At 39.5% G+C, this 23,390-nt stretch overlaps 1 protein-coding gene across 1 annotated transcript in view; it reads right to left on the reverse strand.

The window, feature by feature from the left end:
* Positions 1-5,093: 5,093 nt before the first annotated feature.
* Positions 5,094-23,390, reverse strand: part of MCCC2 (methylcrotonyl-CoA carboxylase subunit 2) — a 78,073-nt gene continuing 59,776 nt past the window's right edge. Inside the window, exons 11-17 of the mRNA XM_006078192.4 lie at positions 21,296-21,368; positions 18,109-18,185; positions 16,097-16,163; positions 13,515-13,671; positions 12,487-12,601; positions 10,616-10,701; positions 5,094-7,692 (exon numbers count right to left, since the gene is read on the reverse strand). Of these exons, the coding sequence (XP_006078254.1) occupies positions 7,575-7,692; positions 10,616-10,701; positions 12,487-12,601; positions 13,515-13,671; positions 16,097-16,163; positions 18,109-18,185; positions 21,296-21,368 (693 nt within the window). The 3' untranslated portion in view covers positions 5,094-7,574. The remainder of the gene's footprint in view (positions 7,693-10,615; positions 10,702-12,486; positions 12,602-13,514; positions 13,672-16,096; positions 16,164-18,108; positions 18,186-21,295; positions 21,369-23,390) is intronic.

Here is a 23,390-nt window from a genome sequence, read left to right on the forward strand (position 1 = left end):
CTAGGTGGTCAGTGGGTCTCAAAATGGGATACCCAGACCAGCAACATCTGCAGCCGCAGGACATGTATTAGAAAAACATATTACAGGGCCCACTCCAGACCTGTGGAATAAAAATCTAAGGTGGAGCCCAGCTACCTGAGTTTTAAGAGGCTCTCAAGGCCATTCAGCTATCAACTGAAATTGAGAACCATTGTTCAAGAGCAGTTAACCGGGAATTTTAAACAATATCCCATCACACTTCAAAGATTCTGATACAAGGGGTTTTTCTTTTTGAACCTCAACTGATTTCACTGTAAAACTGGGATGGAAAACCAGCTGGAAAAGAACACAAATCTTTTGATTCCAAATTGAGCTCTCTGTCTAGCAGCCAATTTAGGTTCTTCTCAGGATGCTAGATCCAATCTGGTATAGATTTAAGCTGTGACCGTTTGAAGACTTCATTGTCCCTCACAGGGCTCAGTTCTAGGAAATTGACCTTCTGGTTACTGTTCTTATATCCCTCATGATGGAAAATGAAGGTTAGGCCATGAAAAATCAACAAAGTAGCGGAAAAATAAAATTAAAATACCAATGAGTGTGTGCATGCGTGCTAAGCTGCTTCAGTCGTATCCGAGTCTTTGCGACCTTATGGACTGAAGCCTGCCAGGCTTCTCTGTCCATGGGATTCTCCAGGCAAGAATACTGGAGTGGGTTGCCATTTCCTCCTCCAGGGGATCTTCCTGACTCAGGGATTGGCCAAAGGATCAAACCTTACATCTCCTGCATTGGCAGGCGAGTTCTTTAACATGAGCACTCCAAAATAAAAACAAGAACCTTACAAACAAAGTATTATATACTTGCAAACAAGCATATAATACATGAAAAGTGTTTACATTTCAAAATGGATTGTGGAAAATCTATTTACCGTTCATATAAGACCAGCACTGTGATCTTCAGGCTACCAAAGGTCCACTTAAGCCTACTTAAGAAGTTACTTTGTCTCTTTGTGAAGTGAAAGTGTTACTCACTCAGTCCTGCCAACTCTTTGCAACCCCAAGGAATGTAGCCTGGAGTTTCTGGCAAAAATTTCTAGCAAAAATGAGTACAAGGCCCCATTGTTCTGCAGCAGTGAGACAGTGACATGGGAGGGTCTTTCCTCCTGCTCAGTACCCCTCCAGCTCCTCCTGCACCTTCCCAGACCTTCCCTCCCAGACCTTGCCTCCTCGGCCCACTTGCCCTGGTACTGGCAGAGATATGGGGCACCTGGGGAGCGGGGGAAGAAAACGGGCCTCTGGAAAAGGAAGGAAAACAACTAGTACTAGGCCAGAGAGGCTGATTTTGGTCCCCTGTGATCTTCCCCAAGCTCCCACAATTTTTTAGTAGCAGAACTAGGACTGAACTGGTCTTCTCCCAGTCCTTTTCCGCCGAGTGTTCTTTCCACAAGCATGACACCTCCCATGCATTTATGCTGTCTTCACAACTTGTTACTGATGTGACACTGTCACCTACACACAACTTTTAAGAATTAAAGGAAACACTCGTTTTGTAAACCGTTTGATTCTACTGGAAGCTATTTCAGCATCTGAAAGTCCCAGGGTCATCATTATATCCAGCAATACTTGAACCATAAATGTACATTTATAGAGCACAGTTTAGTAACATGCCTTAAAAAGCTTGATCTAACAATTCCACTACTAGGAATTTGTACTGATAATCATAGTCATATAAAGAAACTACACGACACTTGTTGCAGCATCATCTATAATAGAGGGCATCCAGAAACAAGCTAAGGGCCAACAATACAGTAGTGGTTAAGTCAAGCAGGGCGTCTACACCAAGCAGTCAGGCAGTATCAAGGTTATTGTAGAGGGGATAATAAATGACATTAAAAACATGCCAACAGAGTCACATTACATTAAGTGAAAATGCAGATTGCAGAATATGTTTTTCTGTGAAAAAAATTCCTACAGATAGAAAAAAAGACAACAGTATACAGGAAATTATGAACAGCAGTTATCTCTGGGGGGTGAAATTACAGAGAACTTTCACTTACTTTCTTCACTTGTCTCGAAGTTTTCTACAAATAACATTGTTGGGTTTTTAATTATAAATCATTTTACAAGAAAAGTTATTTTTAATTATCATAGGAATGTGATGAATAGAGATATGGTTGAAAATGTTATCTTCTATAGAAATCTCTATATTGGTCCAAGTTCTCCAAAATTCTACTTGTTCACATCTTACAGTTAATATCTACTCAATAACACATTTAAAAGAATTCATTTTCTCTAGCGTACTTTTTTATTTATTTAACTTTACAATATTGTATTGGTTTTGCCAAATATCAAAATGAATGTCACAGGCATAGTGCTCCCCATCCTGAGCCCTCCTCCCTCCTCCCTCCCCACACCATCCCTCTGGGTCATCCCAGTGCACCAGCCCCAAGCATCCAGCATTGTGCATCGAACCTGGACTGGCGACTCGTTTCATATGATATTATACATATTTCAATGCCATTCTCCCAAATCATCCCACCCTCTCCCTCTCCCACAGAGTCCAAAAGACTGTTCTATACATCAGTGTCTCTTTTGCTGTCTTGTATATAGGGTTATTATTACCATCTTTCTAAATTCCATATATATGCGTTAGTATACTGTATTGGTGTTTTTCTTTCTGGCTTACTTCACTCTGTATAATAGGCTCCAGTTTCATCCACCTCATTAGAACTGATTCAAATGTCTAGCGTATTTCTGACAAGTAGTTCTGGTCACAGTTTCTCTTCAGTAAGTTCTCCACTAAATCCCCACCTTCTAAGACCTTGTTCTCCCTCAGACACTTCTCTCCCTTAACATAAGGAGCAGCTCAAACCTGTGACGTGGGTCACCTTTGTGAAAGAAAAAGCTTCCAGACATGCTGAAATGCTGGCTGCCACAGAAAACCAAATTGCCCTTGCCCAGTGGTAAAGTCCCCTCCTGAGTCAATTACACAGCTCTCTAGAATACTAACACATGTCATGTGTTTGATATCATATGGAAATCTACATTAAAATTTACACATTAGGCAGATGGCCTCTAGAAGCTGAAATCAGCAAGGAATTGGATTTCCCCTCAAAGCCTCAGAAGGAATACAGCCCTGCCATTTTGATTAGACTTCTGACCTCTAGAACTGTTAAGAGAATAATTCTGTGTTTTTCAAGCCACTACAAAGCTACAAAGCAGCTATCTGGAATACTGGTTTGCAAGAATTATCAACACCTGACGTGTAACATCAGCACTCAGTCCACGACAGTGAGTTAGAGAGACAGCAACCACATGCTGAAGTCTGCCTGCTTGGTCCTGGCTCACATCTGTTTCTCATGGAATTATTAGCAGTAGGGCTCAGAGTGGCTGGCCAATTATACAGTCACCTTGATTATAAGCCTCCTCACCTGGAACGCACCCTTGCCTACAAAGGTCAAAGGCAGACAGAAATTTCATTTAGCTCCAAGAATAACTTAATCCTTAGCATCTTGACTCCAGACACAAGAAAATTCAAGGCACATTAAATAAAAAGTTATTTTAGTATTTTGTGAAAATGATGAAAACCGTCATCATTAAATATTAGTTGTATTTAATTGTACCATTTACAGACAAATGTTATAAATGACAGGAGATCATTAGTATCTAGTTCATTTCTTTCATTTCTAAATATTGAATTTCAGAGCCAATCATTAAAAGATGCAGCTTTGGCCAGAGCACTCAACAACAATCATCCTTCCAGAACACCATCATCAATACACTTTACAACTAACCAGAACTGTGTGATCCTCCCCCACCATCCTGGAAGTCTTATTAATGATATCATTCAAAACCTGTTCTTGCCCCTGTAAAGGTAATATACACCCTCTCTCTAGTCATGCCTTGCATGCAGACATGCACGTTTGGTAAATGATCAATTTTTCACTTGTACATTCACCAGTGCCTTCTGCTAGCATGACAAATCCTCACTTGAAAACATTTCCCTTGAAAACTGAAAAAGAGAAGTAATTTTGTCTCTTTTTCATTCTGTAAGTGCCCAGAAAGCCTACTTGAGAACTGTGTTTCTTAAAATTCTAAGAAATACTCAAAATTCTAAGATACTCATACCCTAGCTGAAATTCATATTTTAATTACCAAAATGTTTAAATTCTCATTACAAAAAAGTAGTCTTTATGTATGTTGATGGATGTGCCAAGTAACCACATTGTGGTAATCATTTCACAATATGCAAGAGCATCAAATCATCACATTGTATACCTTACACTTACAGAATGTATGTCAATTATACCTAAATAAAGCCCAAAGGGCAGGCAAAAACTGCTGCCTATTTTGGCAAAGCATTATAAATGCTTTTTATCTGATAAAATGAACAAAATAATTATTTTAAGTGTGGTGTTAGTGGTGACCATGATCCTCCTAAAGAAAGGTAAAAACACTTCTAAAATAGCATGAATCTTTCTTTGCCTTGTTGATGGTTCCTACAATGAAATACCAACTAGTCTTGATTAAAAAAAAAAAAAATCACTGTTTTCTGATAAGGATGTAAATTTCAACCAAAAATTTAATATAATTTACTATTTAAAAACACTCACTGTGTTCCTTTGCTGGTTTGGTTTCCTTTCTTTTCCTCGCTGCCACACACAGAGGACAAGGAGAGAGGAGGAGACACAGCCACTCCAGACTGGGAAGAGGCAGGTTTATTAAGGCAGGGAACTCAAAGACCAGCGTGGTGGCTGGGCCGTACCAGGAGAGAGTCTCCCACCTGCTCACCAGAATCTTAGAAGTTATTATAGAGTCCTTATCTGAGTTCAGTTTATGTATTTAGGCCAGAGGGCCTTGGCAACACCTTACTTTCTCCACGCTGCTTTCGGCAAACTATGGGACTGGTGGGCAGTCAGGAGAGTGGGGAGGAGCCAATGATTGCCCCGTTCGAGGTCAGGGGTCACCTGGCGGTCTCCTCCTCCACAGGACCTCCTCAAAACATTCATCTGAAAATGCAACTTACCTCTGAATTGTGATCTTCTATCTGTACACATCTCAAAGAACTAAACTGACTTCAGATACACAATGCAGCTTAAACTGAACATCACGCACAAATGTTTGAAATATTAATTTTATTAGGAAAGATTTCATAGTAGTATCAGATCATATAATCAGTCACTTCATTTTAAATACAATTAAAATACGAACTTTTCATTCATTTGACACATATCTGGGCACCTACCAGTGCCAGGCATTGGGGACCCAGGTCAAGCAGGACGATCCCTGCTCTCACGGAGCTTACATTCTAACAGGAGGGCAATATTTTTTTTTAATGCTTATATTTCTTATAAACATGTAAGTCAGAGGAAGAAAATGGTGTTCTACAAGAGCACATAACAGGTGTCTAACCCAGCCCAGGGAAACCACAGAGATAAAAAGATAAGTGTTTAAGTAGAAGGGAGAAAAGTTCAGGTAGAGAGAACCTCATAGACTCTAAGAGTGGAAGGACTTTTTAGGTTCAAGGAATTGGAAGAAGTCTAGAATGGGAGGAATACCCAATGTGAAAAGAGGAGTCAAGGAGATGAGACTTAAGAAGTGATGATTAAGACCCATGGAGGGCATTAGGGGTTTGGCACTTCTAAGGGGAACCAGTGAAAGATGTGAGTAAGGAAGCAACATGCCAGAAGTGCGCCTTAGAATGGCCATTCTAATTCCAGAGTGAGGCAGAGACTGGACTAGGTAAGACTGGATGCAGGCAGACTCCTTCTAAGCTCTGCAGTGAACGACAAAAGTAGTGGAGGAATTCAAGAGATGGTCAGGAGGCAAAACCAATTGAACATGAGGATCGAATTCTGAGGGTCCCTGAACCTGTTTGACACAGAGGTCTGGAGCTCAGGGGAGAGCTGTGTTAAGAATTGTTGACACAGGAATCATCCCCATTTAGATGGTAACTAAAGCCATAAGAAGGGCTGGAATGGCCAGACAGCATAAATGAAGCCATGAAAAACACATACATTTAAGAATGAGGAGGAATAATATTCAGCCATAAAAAGAATAAAATCTTGCCATTTGCAACAACATGAGTGGACCCTGAGGTCCACTATGCTAAGTGAAATAAGTCAGAGAAAGAGGAACACCATATCTAACTGATATGTGGAATCTAAACAACAAAACAAGCTTATACATAACTGATTAGTATTTGTGAGAAGGAGAGGGGTGAGGGTGGACAAAATGACTGAAGAGGGTCAAAAGGCAGCATAGGTCCAGCTATAAAATACGTAAGTCCTGGGGATGTAATGTACAGCATGGGGACTACAGTTAATAATGCTGTATTGCATATTTGAAATTTGCTAAACAAGTAAATCTTAAAAGTCCTCATCACAAGGAAAAAAAGAAAGAAAAAATTTCGTAACTGTTCATGATGATGGATGATGATTAGACTTATTTTGGTGATCATTTTTGTAGTGTACAGAAATATCCCATCATTATGTTGTACACCTGAAATTAATATAATTTTACATTCAATTATATGTCAGTTTAAAAAAAGAAAAAGGAAATGTGCCAGGAGCAGGGAGAAGAGGGAATGGGGAGTTATTATTTAATAACAGAGCTTCAATTTGGGATGATGAAAAGTGCTGGAGATGGATGGTGGTGATTACCAACAACGTGACGTGCTTAACATCACAGAAGCGCACACTTGAAAATGGTTAAAATGGTAAACTTTATGTTAGGTGTATTTTGCCACAATTAAAAGAAAAAAAGAGACACTTTTGTGCTATTTGTATCTTTTAGAGTAAGAATGTATTCACATATTGCTAATGAAAAATCAGGACAAATGGTGAAGGGAAGGAGGAAGGAGCAGAGGAAGCCGGGCCTGCAAAGGAAACAGAACGAGGACCGGCAAGGAGGCTGGGAGGTTACAGCGTGGAAGCTCAGAACAGCGCTGCTGGAAGGAAGTGTCTGACCGATGTGAATGCTCCAGGGAACTGAATCAGGTAAAGCTGGGAAAAGACCCACTGGTTTCGGGAACATGGAGGTCAGTGGTGACCTTGGAGAGGAGGGCTGCTGACAGTAGAAACCAGAGAGGCGAGAATGGGTAGGAAACAGAAGCCAGGGTGCAGACAGCCAGAAGGCCGATGCCGTGGAGAGGAGGAGGACGGTGGCTGCAGGGGAAAGTAATAGATGCTGTTTTTAAAAAAGTACATTAACATATCACCATGCATAATTGGCAAAGCAACCACTTCAGGGGAAATACAATTTTCTGTTTAAAATATCTCAATAATACCTGGAATTTACAGATAACAGAACTTCTCATACTTCTTAGGGCTTAGAAAGGATAACTCTAAATTATTTCCTTCCTTCTAAGCATGGCAGAGTTGAGCCATAGAAAGCTTTTTCTAAGAGAATTTACAAGGAATGACACTTCATCAGATAAATATCTTCACTGATTTTTTTTAAAGGTAGAAAAGTACAATGCACTGTGTTAAGAAAACACTTTTACTATTAATAGCGACATGTTGAAAAAGTCTAAAATTTTAAGGCTACAAATATCTTAAATTTCAGTACACGTCCAATAGAAGATGCTTTATATTCCAATCACATCCTCAAGATGCCGAAGTTAGTTTTCTGGATGGGCGCGTTGAGGGCGGCACTAAGACTGAGACCCAGGACCAGCCTGGTGTCCACTGGATCGATAATCCCATCGTCCCACAGCCTGAAAAAAGACCAAAAAACGAGTGATTATGAATCCTGCACCAAACACCCAGTTATACTCACAGTGCCTAAAAGTGCCAAGGAGGTCTTTCTGCAGGTAATATATGGATCCCCTGATGAGCTTCTGTGTATTATAATCTCACAATAGAGACCATGATCAGGAACAGGAGGGAGGAAGGAAAGAAAAGTGACTTGTCTCAGAACCCACAGAATGTCAAGCTGAACTTGAGGCTTTAGGAGCAGCTTACTACAAGGAACCTCAAAATAAACCCTGGTTTTAAAATACTTTATTTCATGAAAAGCTTTCCCATCCCTCCTCTGCCCACACAAACATACCAACCAAAATGTTATATTACTGCTATTATTATGGAGATCCATATAAACCAAGGTAAGAGTCTCCAACCAAAGTCCCCACTGAAAAAGGTATAGTCCCCCAAACTCCTAAGAAACTATGAAAATTATTAAATAGACTTCAGTCCATTTTATTAATAAAATAAATATCTTCACATGTAGTTATTTTTTGCTACAATAGGAAAAGCAAGTAAACTGATTTTAAAAACTGATTTCAGAAAAAATTTACAAGTAGATATCCTAGTTTGCTATTCATGGACAACCTCATATTTATACAGAAAAATGAGTAAGAAATAATATTTTTAAAGGTCATTAGTGGGTGTCAGTTTTGCTTTTTGTAAACAAACTGCCTTCAGCATCTAGACATAGCATCAATTATTAAACCATACTTACATTGACAGACCATGAATCAAATCTTTACTCATAAAACATTCATAATAAGTACCCTTAAAGCATCAACAGGCAATAAAAAAATTATTTTTGTAACCTGTTCAATTGACTATACACTCCCTCTGAAGCCTGCATGCCTGTGTGCTCAGTCATGTCCAGCTCTTAGCAACAACATGGACTGTAGCCCCATACCGGGCTCCTCTGTCCATGGAATTCTCCAGGCAACAGTACTGGAGTGGGTTGCCATTTCCTTCTCCAGGGGATCTTCCCAAGCCAGGGATTGAACCTGCATCTCCTGCATCAGCAGGCGGATTCTTTACCACTACACCACCTGGGAAGCCCCTTTTGGAACCTACAGCTGAGTAATATAGCAAACACAATGATATCAAGGTTGCTCCAGGTAGGAGGTCCTTAATCAAATGTCTGGATAAGTTTGGATATAAAAACAATTGAGAAGAAGAAAATTGGCATGCTGTACATGTAACCCGTAAAGAATAAGAAAAACCCAGGAGGTTACATTGCAGATGATGACAAAGCTCTCTGAAAAGACACACCTAGCACATTAAAGCCTAAACAGACGAGGAAATTTATTATTAAACTGAGATTTATCCAACTGAAGGAAGGTGCCACAAACTGGCTTGACAATCCTTTAATCATTGAAACAAAGTTGGTATATCCATGCCACCAATTGTTTTAACAGATCAAACACCTACAAATTAACAGAAAAACCTTAGTCTTTCAATATTAAATCCCAGAGATAAGTCTAGCTGGGCCATATGCTCTCCTGTCTTGAATATAATCCACTAAAAATAATAATAATGTCAAGTATGAAAATAATAAGGGATTCAGTCTAGCTAGGACTGAAAAACAAATTAATGGCTCACACAAAATATGCTATTTTTCAAAGTTTAATATTCCACTGTCCTTTTAAATTTCAAAGTCTTATGTAAAAACAAATTATAGGTGAGCTTATAATGCATATTTCTCTTAAATTTTTATATGATTTTCTATTCCTTCTTTGTTTCTACTGGCTACTATGTAAGCCTGTTTCAGTGAGGGTAAAAAAGAACATACAATTTCTCAAACCAAAGACTATATAAAATATTCTGTTCTTAATTAAGTGAATCAATGACCTGCCATGACAAAATACACTTGGACATTTGCTTTCAGAAATACATACTAACAAGAAGAGAAACAGGTTCTTCAAAAATCCCAAATGGTATTAATTTAAAATTTGAAACTAATGATGCTCTGGGAGATAAGTATGTTCAGCCTTTGCAGCCCCCCAACATCAGGAGCAGAGTCTGCCACAAAGGATGCATTCAGTGACTGACATGGATTCTACTTTTTGATTTTTCTTTCTCCCTTCTCTCTGGTTTCTCCAGTAAATGACACAAATCACAGCATAATCTAATTTTAAAAGACACAAATAGTTATTTTCTTTTTTCCATCTGCCCAAAGGATAAAAGGAAGACATAAAGCTTAAATTATTCTTCAGAATGCAAAACATTAAAGTTGTTGAAAAAGAGGTCTGAAAGCACACATATATCTCCAATGGGGACAGCTGGGATAATTTATTACCTCATTTAAGTGGTGTAAGAAACAAACAGAATAAGAACCACAGTGGTATGTGAGGTAATTGCTTAATGTCAACACGTGGACCCTGGCTGTGAATAATCAATCACCTTCTGAATGCACCAGGCTCACTTGTTAAGAAGTGTCACTAAGTGACCATTTTCATGTTTAAATGGGGTAAAAGCAAAATAATCAGAAAGGGGGATGACTGGGATTCATGTGTCCAAGCAAAAATTATTGCAGAACTAATTCCTGAAAGTGACACAGCCAGGATTATAACTCAACTTCCCAGCCCCAGTGTGGTCCACCTCTGGCCCCAGTGTGGTCCAGGCCGTGAACCACTCAACTAGGAGTGGGCTAAGGGAAGAGGCGGGGAGAGTGGTAGGGTCAGACCAATAGGGATGGATCCAAAGTCCAGCCTGGAAGAAGAGCCAGCATTTCAGCAGCAGGCATTCCCATTCGAGAAACAACAGTACAAAATTGTGTCCAAAAATTATTTTTTGCTTCCCACGAGGGCTGGATGATGCCAACTCCTCAGATCTCATAAAGCTATTGTTCTGACTGTCAAAATGTTCCCATCAAAGAGTTAGTTATTCTCTGGCTCCCACCTTGCGCTGGAATAGTAAGGGTTTCCTTCCTCTTCAAACCGCTTAATGATGGGCTCTTTTAAAGCTGCTTCATCAGCACTGGAGAACTGAAAGAAAAGGGACCATGACTAAGTCCTGCTGCAGGGGAACACGGATCCACTCAAGAGAATCTCAAGGGAAAAGGGGGCAACAGATTTCATGAATGACAATGTTACTACCAACATCTGAACAGTGAGGTGTAGATTACATGTGGTGCTTTAACATATATGATCGCACCTGAGACGTGAGTATCTAATAAATTAGTGCACTGTTACATCTCCTTCATCAGAGCCAACATCCTGAAGTTGCTTAACACAAGGTCAACACCAAGGTTATCACATACTTCAGCAGGGTAGAGCAACTGGATGTCAATTATACAACATAACAAAAGGGCTATATTATATTACATTTAACAGCTTCTGTTTAAGGAGGTGGAGAAGTTGGGGATTTTCATTCAAAATAGCCAAAATTTTAAAGATTTTAAAGTTTAAAGGGATAAGACAATAAACCATATTTTAAATAACCTCTGCAACTTCCCAGATAGCTGAGATTTTTCTCTAATTAACACTTAAGGACTGGCCCATCCATATTGCCAGAAACAAGTGATAATTAATTCAGACTGCAAACTCTCTATGCAAATTAATTTTGAAATCCTGAAAAGTATTTTCAACTTAAAGATTATTTTTTCAAATAAATCCAAGATTTTTTAATGTACTTTCATTGACTAATGTCATTTATAACTCAAGAATTTAAAGGGAAAAACCACTAAAATCCTACACTTTCCTTTAAGACATAAAAATAGATGAATTCATATATCTGTATACCAAATTAATCAAATAACTATTTAATAAGGTATCACTGTGCTGGGCTAGCATTTAAGACACGTCTTCAAAACATTAGGTAGAATTTCATAGACCGCACTGCACACACGTGCCCCTCTGCACACACAAAAGTGAGGCTTTCCTTTTGCTTGGATACTAGTCAGCACTAAAGTGAATCTGAAACCTCAATTCCGCAGAATTCCTATCACTTGGGATGAGAGGCATGGATGAGATGCATTCAGGGAGGCAGGAACCACCTCTGGCTTTATACTATCCTCACGCTACACACTGGGCAGTTGACCAGATGATCAATGTCTAAATGACAGAACTGAGAGCCTGAAAAGGCAGCGCCTCCTCTATGCTATGCCTTACTATGATGAAACAGTGCATCCAAGCAACTTCAGGAACATTCACCAATCATGAAATAGTTGTAAGTTATAATAAGTTACAATGTAAAATTTCAGATGAATCTCTAACAGACACAAACAAAAGACTCCATCTAAAAGCAGTCATTTGCTGATCTGCCTTTCATTAAGCTTCCGGGACCCTTTCCAGCCTTCTTCATTGATACTTTCACAGTGTAATAATGGTATTCAATTCTCATTATATGACAGGGCCTCCACTCAAGGTATCCTTAACAACAATCTACAAGTAAAACAGGAAACAAAATTCTGCGGCTTTAGATCATAAAACCAAAGACGTAAGTCAGGTTTATTTAAATCTCTTCCACTGCAAATAACTAAGAATCAAACATCTTTATGCCTCAGGCACTCACAGACAAGAGTTTCTGAAGTGTTTTCTTAGAGATTCTTAAAAATGTATAAATTACTACAAGAAGTTACTTCAAATGAAATGGCTTTAAAAAGAGAGATGGAGAATGTGGAGGTCTAAGTTGCTAAAGCAACTTCCAGGCCAGCATCTTCTAGATAAAGTCAGGCCCTGCGTGTTGGAACCGTGCCCGTGAACTTGGCGGGGTTCCGGGTGGGCTGCTCCCCGGCTCCAGCGCCTGGCGAACCTCAAACAGCACTTTACCTGCTTCCCTTCCCGCGCTCGTTGGTCCTTTGCTACTGTCGCCAACACGTGAGCTGCCTGCTCTCCGCCCATCACTGAGATGCGAGCATTTGGCCACAAGTAGAGAAATCTTGGGCTATGCAGGGAGAAATGAAAGAATGATCAAATGAATTCACTGTACAACACAGAGATTTTCAGAGGCTCATGTTTACCTTTTAAATTAGTGGTTCTTCATTCTGGTCTCATGCTATAATTATCTGAAGATTAAGAAAAACAAAAACAATGCCCACAACCTACCATAGACTAATCTCCAGCAGTGGGGCTTCAGCATGGTAGAATTTCTAAGTTCTCCAGGTGATTCTAATGTCTGTTTTGATGAATTATATTTTTCCATTTTATCCAAATTTACAGGGCAAAAATGTATTCAAAAGATCTTCTGCTTATGTATGGTTATATGCTATTTTCCATTCCTAAAATTGATGATACATCACCTTCTCCCTTTATTTTTTAGTTTTAACAGGGGACTCTAAAGTTTGTAACCCTTTTAAACATACCAACTTTGGGCTTTCCTGATTATTCTATCTTTATAATGTTTGTGCTTTATTACGTCCTGTCTCTATTTTTCTTGTTTTAATATCCTGCTCTTCTTTGAACTTCTTGGGCTAGCTGCTTGGCTCAGTGATTTTCAGCCTTACATCTTTTCCAGTATGTATGTATATATATATATATATATATATATATATATATAAAGTCTACACACCTTCAAAACAAGACTTTAGCTGCATCACACAAGTTATGATACGATATATAGTGTTTTCATTATCAGCCATCTCAAAATATTTCCTAATTACCACTTTGGCTTTCTTCCAAGTGGTACCTTTAGCATTAAATTTCATTTCACCCCTCCAGAGGATGCAAATTACGGCCTAATTGAATAGGATTTGTGAATGTCATTCTGTGTTTCAAATAAACTTGAAATAAACTAACCATTCATAATTATACCTGAAGTATGATTCATTCCTTCAGAGAAAGTCATGACAACCACCTACCTATAGGCTCTGCCACACATCCCGTAGTTTCCAGCCCCGTAAGATCCCCCGATGATGACAGTTATCTTCGGCACATTGGCACAGGCTACGGCAGTCACCATCTTGGCACCATCCTTGGCAATTCCTTCAGCTTCATACTCTCGACCAACCATAAATCCTACGAGGAAAGAACAGAAAGAGAGCCTCAGGGTGATGAGATTAATGTGCAGTCATTTTCACCAAGGTACTGGAAGGACATCTTGTCAAACTATATATATTTTACCAGAGGTCTTTCACCCTAATAAAATATTTATATGTGAAATACACACCCCCCCCAAATCTACTTTTAAGGGTAAAATAAAATTTTCTCTAATCATTTAAAAAACTGCTTAAATGTTTCATCTGGATACACACAGAGATCTTTAGACAAGATAACAATGCCACATACCTTCAAGAAATTAATCTCAAAACTACAGCTTGGTGAGGAAAGAACAGGATGAGGCAAGTTAAGGAAAAAGTACTGGGGCAAGTCCAACTGTGAAACTGTGGGTTTCTGGGCTCACTGACCTGGTTCACAATATAGATTATTCCTTCTGAAGCGCTGCTTTAAAACTTTGAGAAAATAAAATTAATGTTTCAGAGAGATGCTCAGAGTCCTTGTCAGTGACTCAATAGCAAGATAAAAGAATTCTCATTATCATTACAGGATCCTTCTACTTCTCCAAGCTCCCAGCTCTGTTGAAACTGATCTGCAGCCTCACTGGGGCTTCCAGGCCTTGGGGTCCTTTTCCTCTTCACCTTACAGACACCAAGTCAGGCTTCATCTGTCTCCCTCCCCATACGCAGATTCACACGCCTACTTGATAGTTGCTCTTCTTGCTTTGCACATCTCCTGCATTGGGTAATTCAATTCAACCACTTTTTCCGGATCATCTGTACTTGCTGTGGCTACAACAATACTGATACAATACCCCTTGCCCTCACCAGGCACCATCTGCCTCCTCTGGTTACCCACCCCAACCCTCTGAATTGGGCCCTCAGAACAGCTCAGAAACTCCTTTATCCATTTTATCTTGACTCCCTGTAACATTTCCATAATAGCTATCTCAAATATTGACTCTTTAAAAGTTCTCACCCCCTACCCACCACTCCACTGCCCCTCTAGTCCCTGTGAATGATTTTACCTTGAAAAAGAAGACAAGCCATTTCACCTGGCTTTCTCTGACCCTACTGTCTTTCAGCATAAAGAACAACATAATCATGCTGCCTTTCTTCCTTTACTCTCATCTCCTGGAAGAAATTACTCAAAGATGGTCCCTTTCTCTTCTCCCTGGGTCTTTTCTATTCCCACAGCTTGAAGTCCCATCTCCATGTTCCCCTCCAGCTAACACAGCTTCTGTGCTCAAGACGGTTCAACTGCCCACCATGCATCTCCAGATGGTTGTCCCACAGGCCCCTCAAATACAGTGTTGTAAACCAAACTCCACTCTCTGTCCCCAACACACCTAAAAATAAAATACGACAAAAATGTAGGAATCTTCCAAGCACACAGTTTAACTTACTGGTGGTTAATAAACCATGAATCATTATTAGAAACAAGGTCTCTGGACTACCAAATCTTCAGAAGACTTTTACATGACCTCTTAGAAGGTCTGCCACACAGGGTCCTCTCCGGCCGCAGCTGGATACAACTTCTCTCAAGAGTCATCTAACCAAGGATCTTTGGCTCAAGAACAGCACCAGATGAAGATGTTTTAGTACCAGTACTGAGTAAAGCCCTGCTATCTGTCAAAGGCCAAACTCCTTCTCATAAAGGCATGCCTGATCCCAGCAACTAGTTAAGGGGCCTCTCCTTCCTTTGAACCTGAGATAACCATGCATGACTTAGAGGTAGAAAAAGTTTTCAGCTCAGCGACATATTAGAGTGCTTCCTATATGTCAAACACCAGGCAACACACAAAAAGTATAAATAGGAAAGTCAGAGAATTCCAGGAAAAAGAACTCTAGAATCATAAGAGCCCTTAAAGAGTCATTTTATCCACCACATTAGGATGGTCCATGAATCATGAAATTGGACAGGTGACATCAGTCATATTGTTCTCTGGAGTCAAAACTCCAATTCCAGACTTTGGTTCAGGATGTACGTGTCCATTTAAAAAAGATGTTGCTTCAGGGAGAATTACACAATGAAAGATGAGGAAAAGGGAAGACCAGAGCATGTGCTTGAAATCTTTTAAGGGCAACAAAGTACGGGAAAGACACCAGGGGTCAGACAGCATCCTCTGCCACTGATGACGGTGGAACTAGCTCAGGATACTGCTGCTTTCTGGGTGGGTGGGTGCGGATACGCAAGTGTAAAATGAGGTCACTTGAATGCAGTGCATGAAACTCAAAAACTGCTTGGCTAAAAATATGCATAAACTCCTCCAAACCTTTAAGATTCATGAGGCAGTAACCTTTGAAGACAATCTAGAGAGAGCAAGTCCAATCAAGTTTTCTGTTCTGATGGAAGCGTTCTATGTTGGCACTGCCCAATACATGGACATATTGGACAGTGCAGCTCTGAAATAAATGAAAGCAAACTGGTGGAACTATTTTCTTACCAGTAATATTTTGAAGGAAGAGCAGAGGAATATTCCTTTGGCAGCATAACTGGATAAAATGAGCCCCCTATAACCAAATAAGAAACAAATCTTTTCAGAGGAGGTTAACAAATCTGTAATCACCATGCATCCTGCAAACACCACACGGGGGTCAAAGCAAGAGTCCCCTCTGCTTGGCGAGTCTGACCTTGTGGTAACAGTAACGGTGATACCACAGTGCAGATCTGCTGTCAGTGGGCACTTGACTGGTCTGCACTGAACCTGTGCTGCCCCGGCACCTGTCTGATCACTGGCCTACGGCCACAGCACAACTCCTGTGTCCGAGATGACACCAATCACTAACATGCCAAACAACAAGGAAAATTTAAGGACCAGGGAAGGAAGAATTGCTCGTCAATGAGAATTTCTGAATCTCACCATAAGGCATTCTCTGGTTCTCCACTTTTAAAAGGATAGAATATAAATCCTTCTGGGATATCTATGTTTTGATGATCATCTGAAATTCTTTCATGCACCAAGATTATAGTAAAATATATCTTTCCCTACCAACGTGTTTCAAATAAATGGGATTTTAGATAAGTGCTAGAGACCCTTTAACCTTAAGCTAAGGAAATTAGTTAATGACACAAAAATATTCCTTTCCCTATTTTTCTAAAGATTATATGAGTAAAAGAACAATTAAACCATTTGTTTCATATTTTACTCTATTCACAGATGCCCTTAACTTAGCTGAAAATGCCGTGGCAAGTACAAGATGGCAGAGCAATTGCTCAACCTCAAATACGAGGATGAAGAAATCACACAGACTTGTGTGGCTTAATTTCAACAAATGAAATGTCAGACTGGGGCCAAACACAGCTCTTCTCCTGGGCTTATCTATGACAAGCCAGCAAATAAAATGAGGTGGAGTTTACTGACCCCCGTCTGACATATCCTCTATTGAAATATGCATATTATACAGTCATTAAAAGTCAGTGTATTAGGAATATTTAGTATTTTAGGAAACACTCACTATACATATTATTAAATGAAAGCAAGCAAAATCTCTCTATATATGGCAGAACCCATTCTGGGTTTTGTCTTTTGTGTTTTAAAGAGAGGGAATTAAAAAAAAAAAACAACTAAGGAATATAATAAAATGCTACCCAAGGTTGTTTCTGGTAAGAGTGTAGCTGACTTTTCTGTTCTTTATTTTTACTTTACTTTCATCTTATAATCACAGTGGGGAAATGACAAGGAATACAGAATCCAGAAACCAACTTTACAGGTAAAACATTCCACCAAAGACAAGCTCTTCCTAATTGAGGTATGAAAGTGCTTAGCTGCCTGCTACCTGCCTCAGTAAGAGATGCTTCACCTTATTATTTACCTACCTTATGAAGAGGAAAAACAAAACACTAAGCATTTTAATTTTCTTAAGAAAACATTTTATCAAATAAGTACATGAATTACATTTATCCAAGTTTAGGTAAATCTGAACAATGATGTATGAAACTGAATACTGAACCCAAAAGGTATCATTAATTTCCTCTCTGAAAACCAGAGCTTTAGTTCTCACTATCTTCCTGTTCCAAAAAGTGAAAATATAATCAGGTTAAAACAATGACAGGATAGAATAGAGCAGATGATGTCTCAGAACATAAGAATAGTATTAATATCTTTGAATCCCTCAAGTGCATGAAATACTATCAAGGCAAGTATTTCCATATTCTTAGAATACATACACACAATCCATAGCAGTTATAATTCAAGTATTAGAACTTTCCTAACAATCGTTTGTATCTTAATAGTGCTCCAGACCGTTCATCATGTTTATGTAAACCCCCATAAAGCTGTTTCAATCACACCTGCACGCACACACATGGCCACACGCTCACACACACACACACTGTTTTGTTTGCTAAGGCATCTGCTTAAATATTTAAAAGCTTTCATGCGATACATTTTCACTCATTATTTGAAATGTTTAAATTAAAACAGGAAAACCTTGGAACATTTTTAACAGTACTTGCCTTTTTGGCCGATTCAGAAAAGAGAACTCCATTGTTTCCAACGATACCTATTGGGTATCCAAATATTCTAGCAAATCCTCAAAAGAAAATTGAAAAAAGAGAAAAAGATGTATGTATTTCAGAGAGCTTTTACTTCATCACAAGCAGACATATTTATACATTGTTTAATTTCAAATCAATGTTTAAAATGTACAGATTTCATCTATGGTACAAAACAGCTCAGGGCACAATTTATTTCTAAAGCACTAAAGTCTGGGATTTATGCTTTCTTGAAAGGGTTGTGTCACATGTAAAGTACATTATCCACTTGCCTGATCAACTGCTTTGGTTAGACGATCGGGTCAGTGTGAATGGATCGGCCATCCATTCACATAACATGTATGTAAGAGCATCCACTATGTACCTCACACAGAGAGTATTCTGAACTAGAACAAGTCAGAGACATGGATCCCTTAAAAGGTCAGTGTCCAGAGTCATCAGCTTGCCTTAAAATGCCTGTGTTAATGATACCCCTTTGAAATAAAGGGGATAAACTCAGCAAAGACAAATCTTTTTAAAAAGCAGGAACAATCAAGCCCGGTGGTAACCGAGCTGAAGGTAAGAAATACAGTTAAACTTAGAAGAGTGTATCACTCCACTTTCCTTTCCTCTGTGCTTGCATCTTTTTTTCCTCCCTTTCACAAGTTTTGTTTTTGTCTCACCATGATTTCCACTACCACTCCGAATACCCACTACACACACAGGCACACACACACCCCGCACCCCCCCAGAAGTAAGACAGAAGAAAAATGGTGAAGAAAACTCTGTAATTTTATGAAATAGATACTTTGGGTGATTCTAGGATGCTATTTTGTAAATATGAAGGATGTGACTAGAGACATTTCCAAACCTACTGGATTATAAACAGGTGTCAAGTAGTTGGAAGCCAAGTATCAACAAACTGTGCTTGTTAGAGCGAGTCACAGGAAGTATGCTACCAGTTTCTGGACCAGGCTCCATCTCCAAGCTCAAGCTGGACAGGCTGCAGCTAAGACCCCCAGTGCAGGGGGGGCCAACAAAAAGCAGGTGCTCAAAAAGTGAATGGATAAGAAAGAATGTCAACCGTAAGACTTATTTTTGTTCTTTTCTCTGGCTTTGTCTTGATTTATTTTTAAAAATTCTTATGGTTATTTAACAATAACCAACAGAGAATAAGATGGTTGGATGGCATCACCTGCTCAATGGACATGAGTTTGAGCAAGCTCCAGGAGTTGGTGATGGACAGGGAGGCCTGGCATGCTGCAGTCCATGGGGCTGCAAAGAGCCGGACACAACTGAGTGACTGAAGTGAACTGATGGTTATTTGATGTGATAAAATGAAACACTGATTTAATGGTCACCTATATTTCTTCTAGTCTTTCAGACCTAAAATCTCAGCCAAAACCCTATGCTGCACACCCTAAAAGCCACTACCTCTTTCTTACAGAGGCAGTTCAGGGAGGGGCAAACTTGCCCAGGGCTCTAGCAATTCACTCTGAGTCCTTGCCTGTCCCACAAAAAGAGCTCGGAATTTGGCCCCTGTCGCAGCAGTAAGGTGCTAACCCTGAAGGTGTTCTGCCCTGTTAACTATTTAGACTTTCCATCTATCGAGTAGGGTGCATCTCTCGCTACACTGGGGTCACCCACCCATGAAGGGAACATCTTCACCAACTTCCTATGGGTCAAACAAAACAGTGAAATGTCTATGAAACCCCTATGGTTAAGTGCAGGGGCAGGAGGAAAGCTGTAAGAACCGCCAACAGCACCAGATCCTTGGAGAAATCTGTCCTTGTCCCTCCTTGCTCCCACTCAGGGCCCCAACCCTCTCAGGGCCCCCTGATCATCACCCCCTCCTCCTGCCCCTCTCATTTCCCCTCCCCATCTCTTACTGCCCCACTTCCTCTCAAACCACCCTCCCCTCCAGCCCCCCTTCATTCCCCACTCCTCTTCTCTCCCTCCTCCCTCACCCACTCACTCCCTCCTCCCCCCACCTCTCAGTCCTCTCTTCTTCCTCTCACTCCCCACCCCTCCCCTCAACCTTATTTGAATTCCAATACAGACTAAAAGAAATGGAGGAAAGTGGACACAACCCTGGTATTTTAGGAGGCAAAGGTACCATAAGTCTTTTAGCAAGTCCAGGGCAAATACATAAAAAGAGATGACAAAGACAGCCCATCCATCTTCAACAAAGAAGCTAAAACAGTTCTGACTTGTTTTAAATTGCTGCACAATGCGGGTTACATGCAGAACTATTTGGTGACAAATCCTGTCTATATATCAAACAAAAGGCTCTTAATCACTTAAATACCTACATACAAACACATAAATTCCACTCCCAGTATGAACCCTTCTCTTGCTCATAAATCAGACCAGAAGAAAGTGCTGTGACTTATCCTTAAACTTCAATGTAGATTTGCAATTTGGATTTTTGCAGATAGTTGTTTTCTCTACTCTGATATGTTACCTTCAGATTAACTACTACATTTTGGAGCTTCTACAAGACCAAATAAAATGCCCAAATTTGTTTTGCTGTTTGTCCAAGACAGATTATTATGCATCTGGTATCTATGTTTCAAATATTTTTTTTTCAAAGGCCTACAAACAACACTTTAGGTAAATGAATTAACTTTTATAAATATTCTTATTTTGCTTTTTCAGACTTGACATTCTGTCCTGTATTCTGTCCTGTATTTGTGTGGGTCAACATAAGATCTACACAGAGACAGTGAGAAGGTTTAACTGAGTCTACAGTTTTCTGGGAAATGAAAACATCACATGAAACTTCACAGTTGAATTGAAGACTAAAGAATGAAGAAGACCGTGCTGAAATTTTCAAAACAATTATAGCTATCCAGAGAAATAAAAAGAACTACAAATATTTCTGTTAATTTTACGATCCTAAGAATCTTTTTATACAGCTAAAGCCACAAAGTCACAGAAAAAGGGCCTGGACCATAGCATTTTGCCCTCATGATTTTAAACTCTGGATCCATAAAGCCATTCGGCTACAAATGATCCTTACAAAACACTTCCTCTTGAATACTGACTCACATTTGTACTGCTCTAAATAACAAAGTTCATGCCAAGTGCATCAGAGGCGTGAGACAAGAGATCATCTGTTTTCAAAGCATCATAAAATGTTCACATTTTCAATTCTTCATCTTTATACCTGTAACTAATGTGTCTCCATATAAGGCTTTGAACTCATTGAATCTGCTTCCATCCACGATTCTAGCAATGACCTAAGAGGAAAAAATAACAATGTCCCTGAGGAATTATATTACAAAAGGCTTTGTGCATTCAAGTTATTCATAAGGAAAACAAATTCTTAATGAAGTTGTCACTTTCGCAAAATTTCACCCTGTTCAGAAAATCTCAGTAGAATTTCACTCGACTTGTATGGTTAATGCCCTGAAGTCATTCTGAGTCCTGATATTACACTTCACTATAAAAGCAACAGTACCACATGGCCAAACTAGACCAACCTAGACAGCACATTAAAAAGTAGAGACATTACTTAGCTGATAAAGGTCCATCTAGTCAAAGTTATGGTTTTTCCAGTAGTCACGTATGGATGTGAGAGTTGGACTATAAGGAAAGCTAAGGGCTAAAGAACTGATGCTTTTGAACTATGGTGTTGGAGAAGCCTCTTGAGAGTCCCTTGGACTGCAAGGAGATCCAACCAGTCCATCCTAAAGGAAGTCAGTCCTCAATATTCACTGGAAGGACTGATGCTGAAGCTGAAACTACAATACTTTGGCCACCTGATGGGAAGAACTGACTCACTGGAAAAGACCCTGATGCTGGGAAAGATTGAAGGCAGGAGAAGGGGACGACAGAGGATGAGATGGTTGGATGGCATCACTGGACCTGAGCTCATGGACATGAGCTTGAGGAAGCTCCAGGAGCTGGTGATGGACAGGGAAGCCTGGCGTGCTGCAGTCCATGGGGTCACAACGAGTCAGACACGAATGAGCGACTGAACTGAACTGAACCACATGGCACCCTACAAGGGCTGAGAAGCAGAGAAGCAGAGACTACAAGGGCTGGCTACCAGATTCAGAGCTTCAGGGGCTGTCAAATGTATTAGCTGAGGGTCAGGGATTCAATCAGAAAGCAAGGACCCTCTGTATAGAACAGAGAAGCATACTCAATATTTTATAATAACCTAAAGGGCAAAGAATCTGAAAAAGAATATATGTGTGTGTATATATATATACATACACACACATATATGTATATTTTACATATATGTAAAACTGAATCACTGGACTGTACACCTGAAACTAACACAACATTGTAAATCAACTATACTTCAATTAAGAGAATACATTAAAACAAGAAAAAGAAGAAAGAAAGGTCCAGCCTTAGAGTCAGAAGACTTAGGCTCCAACCTAAGGTATCACATATAATTTGTGGGCCATTTGTGTGTCCTGGAGTAAGTCAATTAGCCCCTCTGAGTCTCAGTTCTCACTTCTGCAGAAACAGAATAAAGTTGTGAAGATGTGATGAACTAGTAACAAAGGAACCTAAGAAAATAATGCTGAGATGAAGAACCAGCTCTGACTCCCAACGTCTCCCAGCTCCACCACTGAGACACTGGAGGCATAGGCTGGTTACCTAAAATCCTCAAAACCTCGGTTTCCTCATCTGTTTAATGATAATAATACTTAAGTGCTAATAACAAAGCACAGTGCCTGGCACTCACTGAAAGGCAGCTGTCATTAAGTCTTCAATAAAGGTTCTTTGATTCTGAATCTGACTGATGTTTTTACATACACACATGTATATATACATGTCATTAATTTATAAGAGATCAAAGTTACCAGATAATCCTCAGTGCTCAGCATTAAACATCAGGACTATTTCAAAGTGTTCTAAACATGAAGTATATTCCAAATTTTTTCAGAAACTATTTTAGATGCTATGCATCATTTTTTCAGTCCAGTTCAAACTTCCTTTTCCCTCCTTACCATGTCAATCAAAGATGTATTTTACAAGATGCAAAGGCTGAAAAATGAGTGAATAACTTACTTTGAATTATGTTTTAGTTATTTTCCTTAAAAGGTCCAATAATATAATGGGGATATAACAGTTGTCTAAGTGCTATGGAGTTCTAAAATTACACCTTTTGAAAAACAAACATATAACAATGACCATTCTTCCATACAAAAAATAAAATCACTCAAGGTCAGAGAAACCTGGGGCCACTTAATGTGAAACTCCCTTCTATCTGCTTTATGATGAAGCTCATTTAACCACAT

Source organism: Bubalus bubalis, chromosome 19 (genome assembly GCF_019923935.1).
Source record: "Bubalus bubalis isolate 160015118507 breed Murrah chromosome 19, NDDB_SH_1, whole genome shotgun sequence".
Classification (NCBI taxonomy): domain Eukaryota; kingdom Metazoa; phylum Chordata; class Mammalia; order Artiodactyla; family Bovidae; genus Bubalus; species Bubalus bubalis.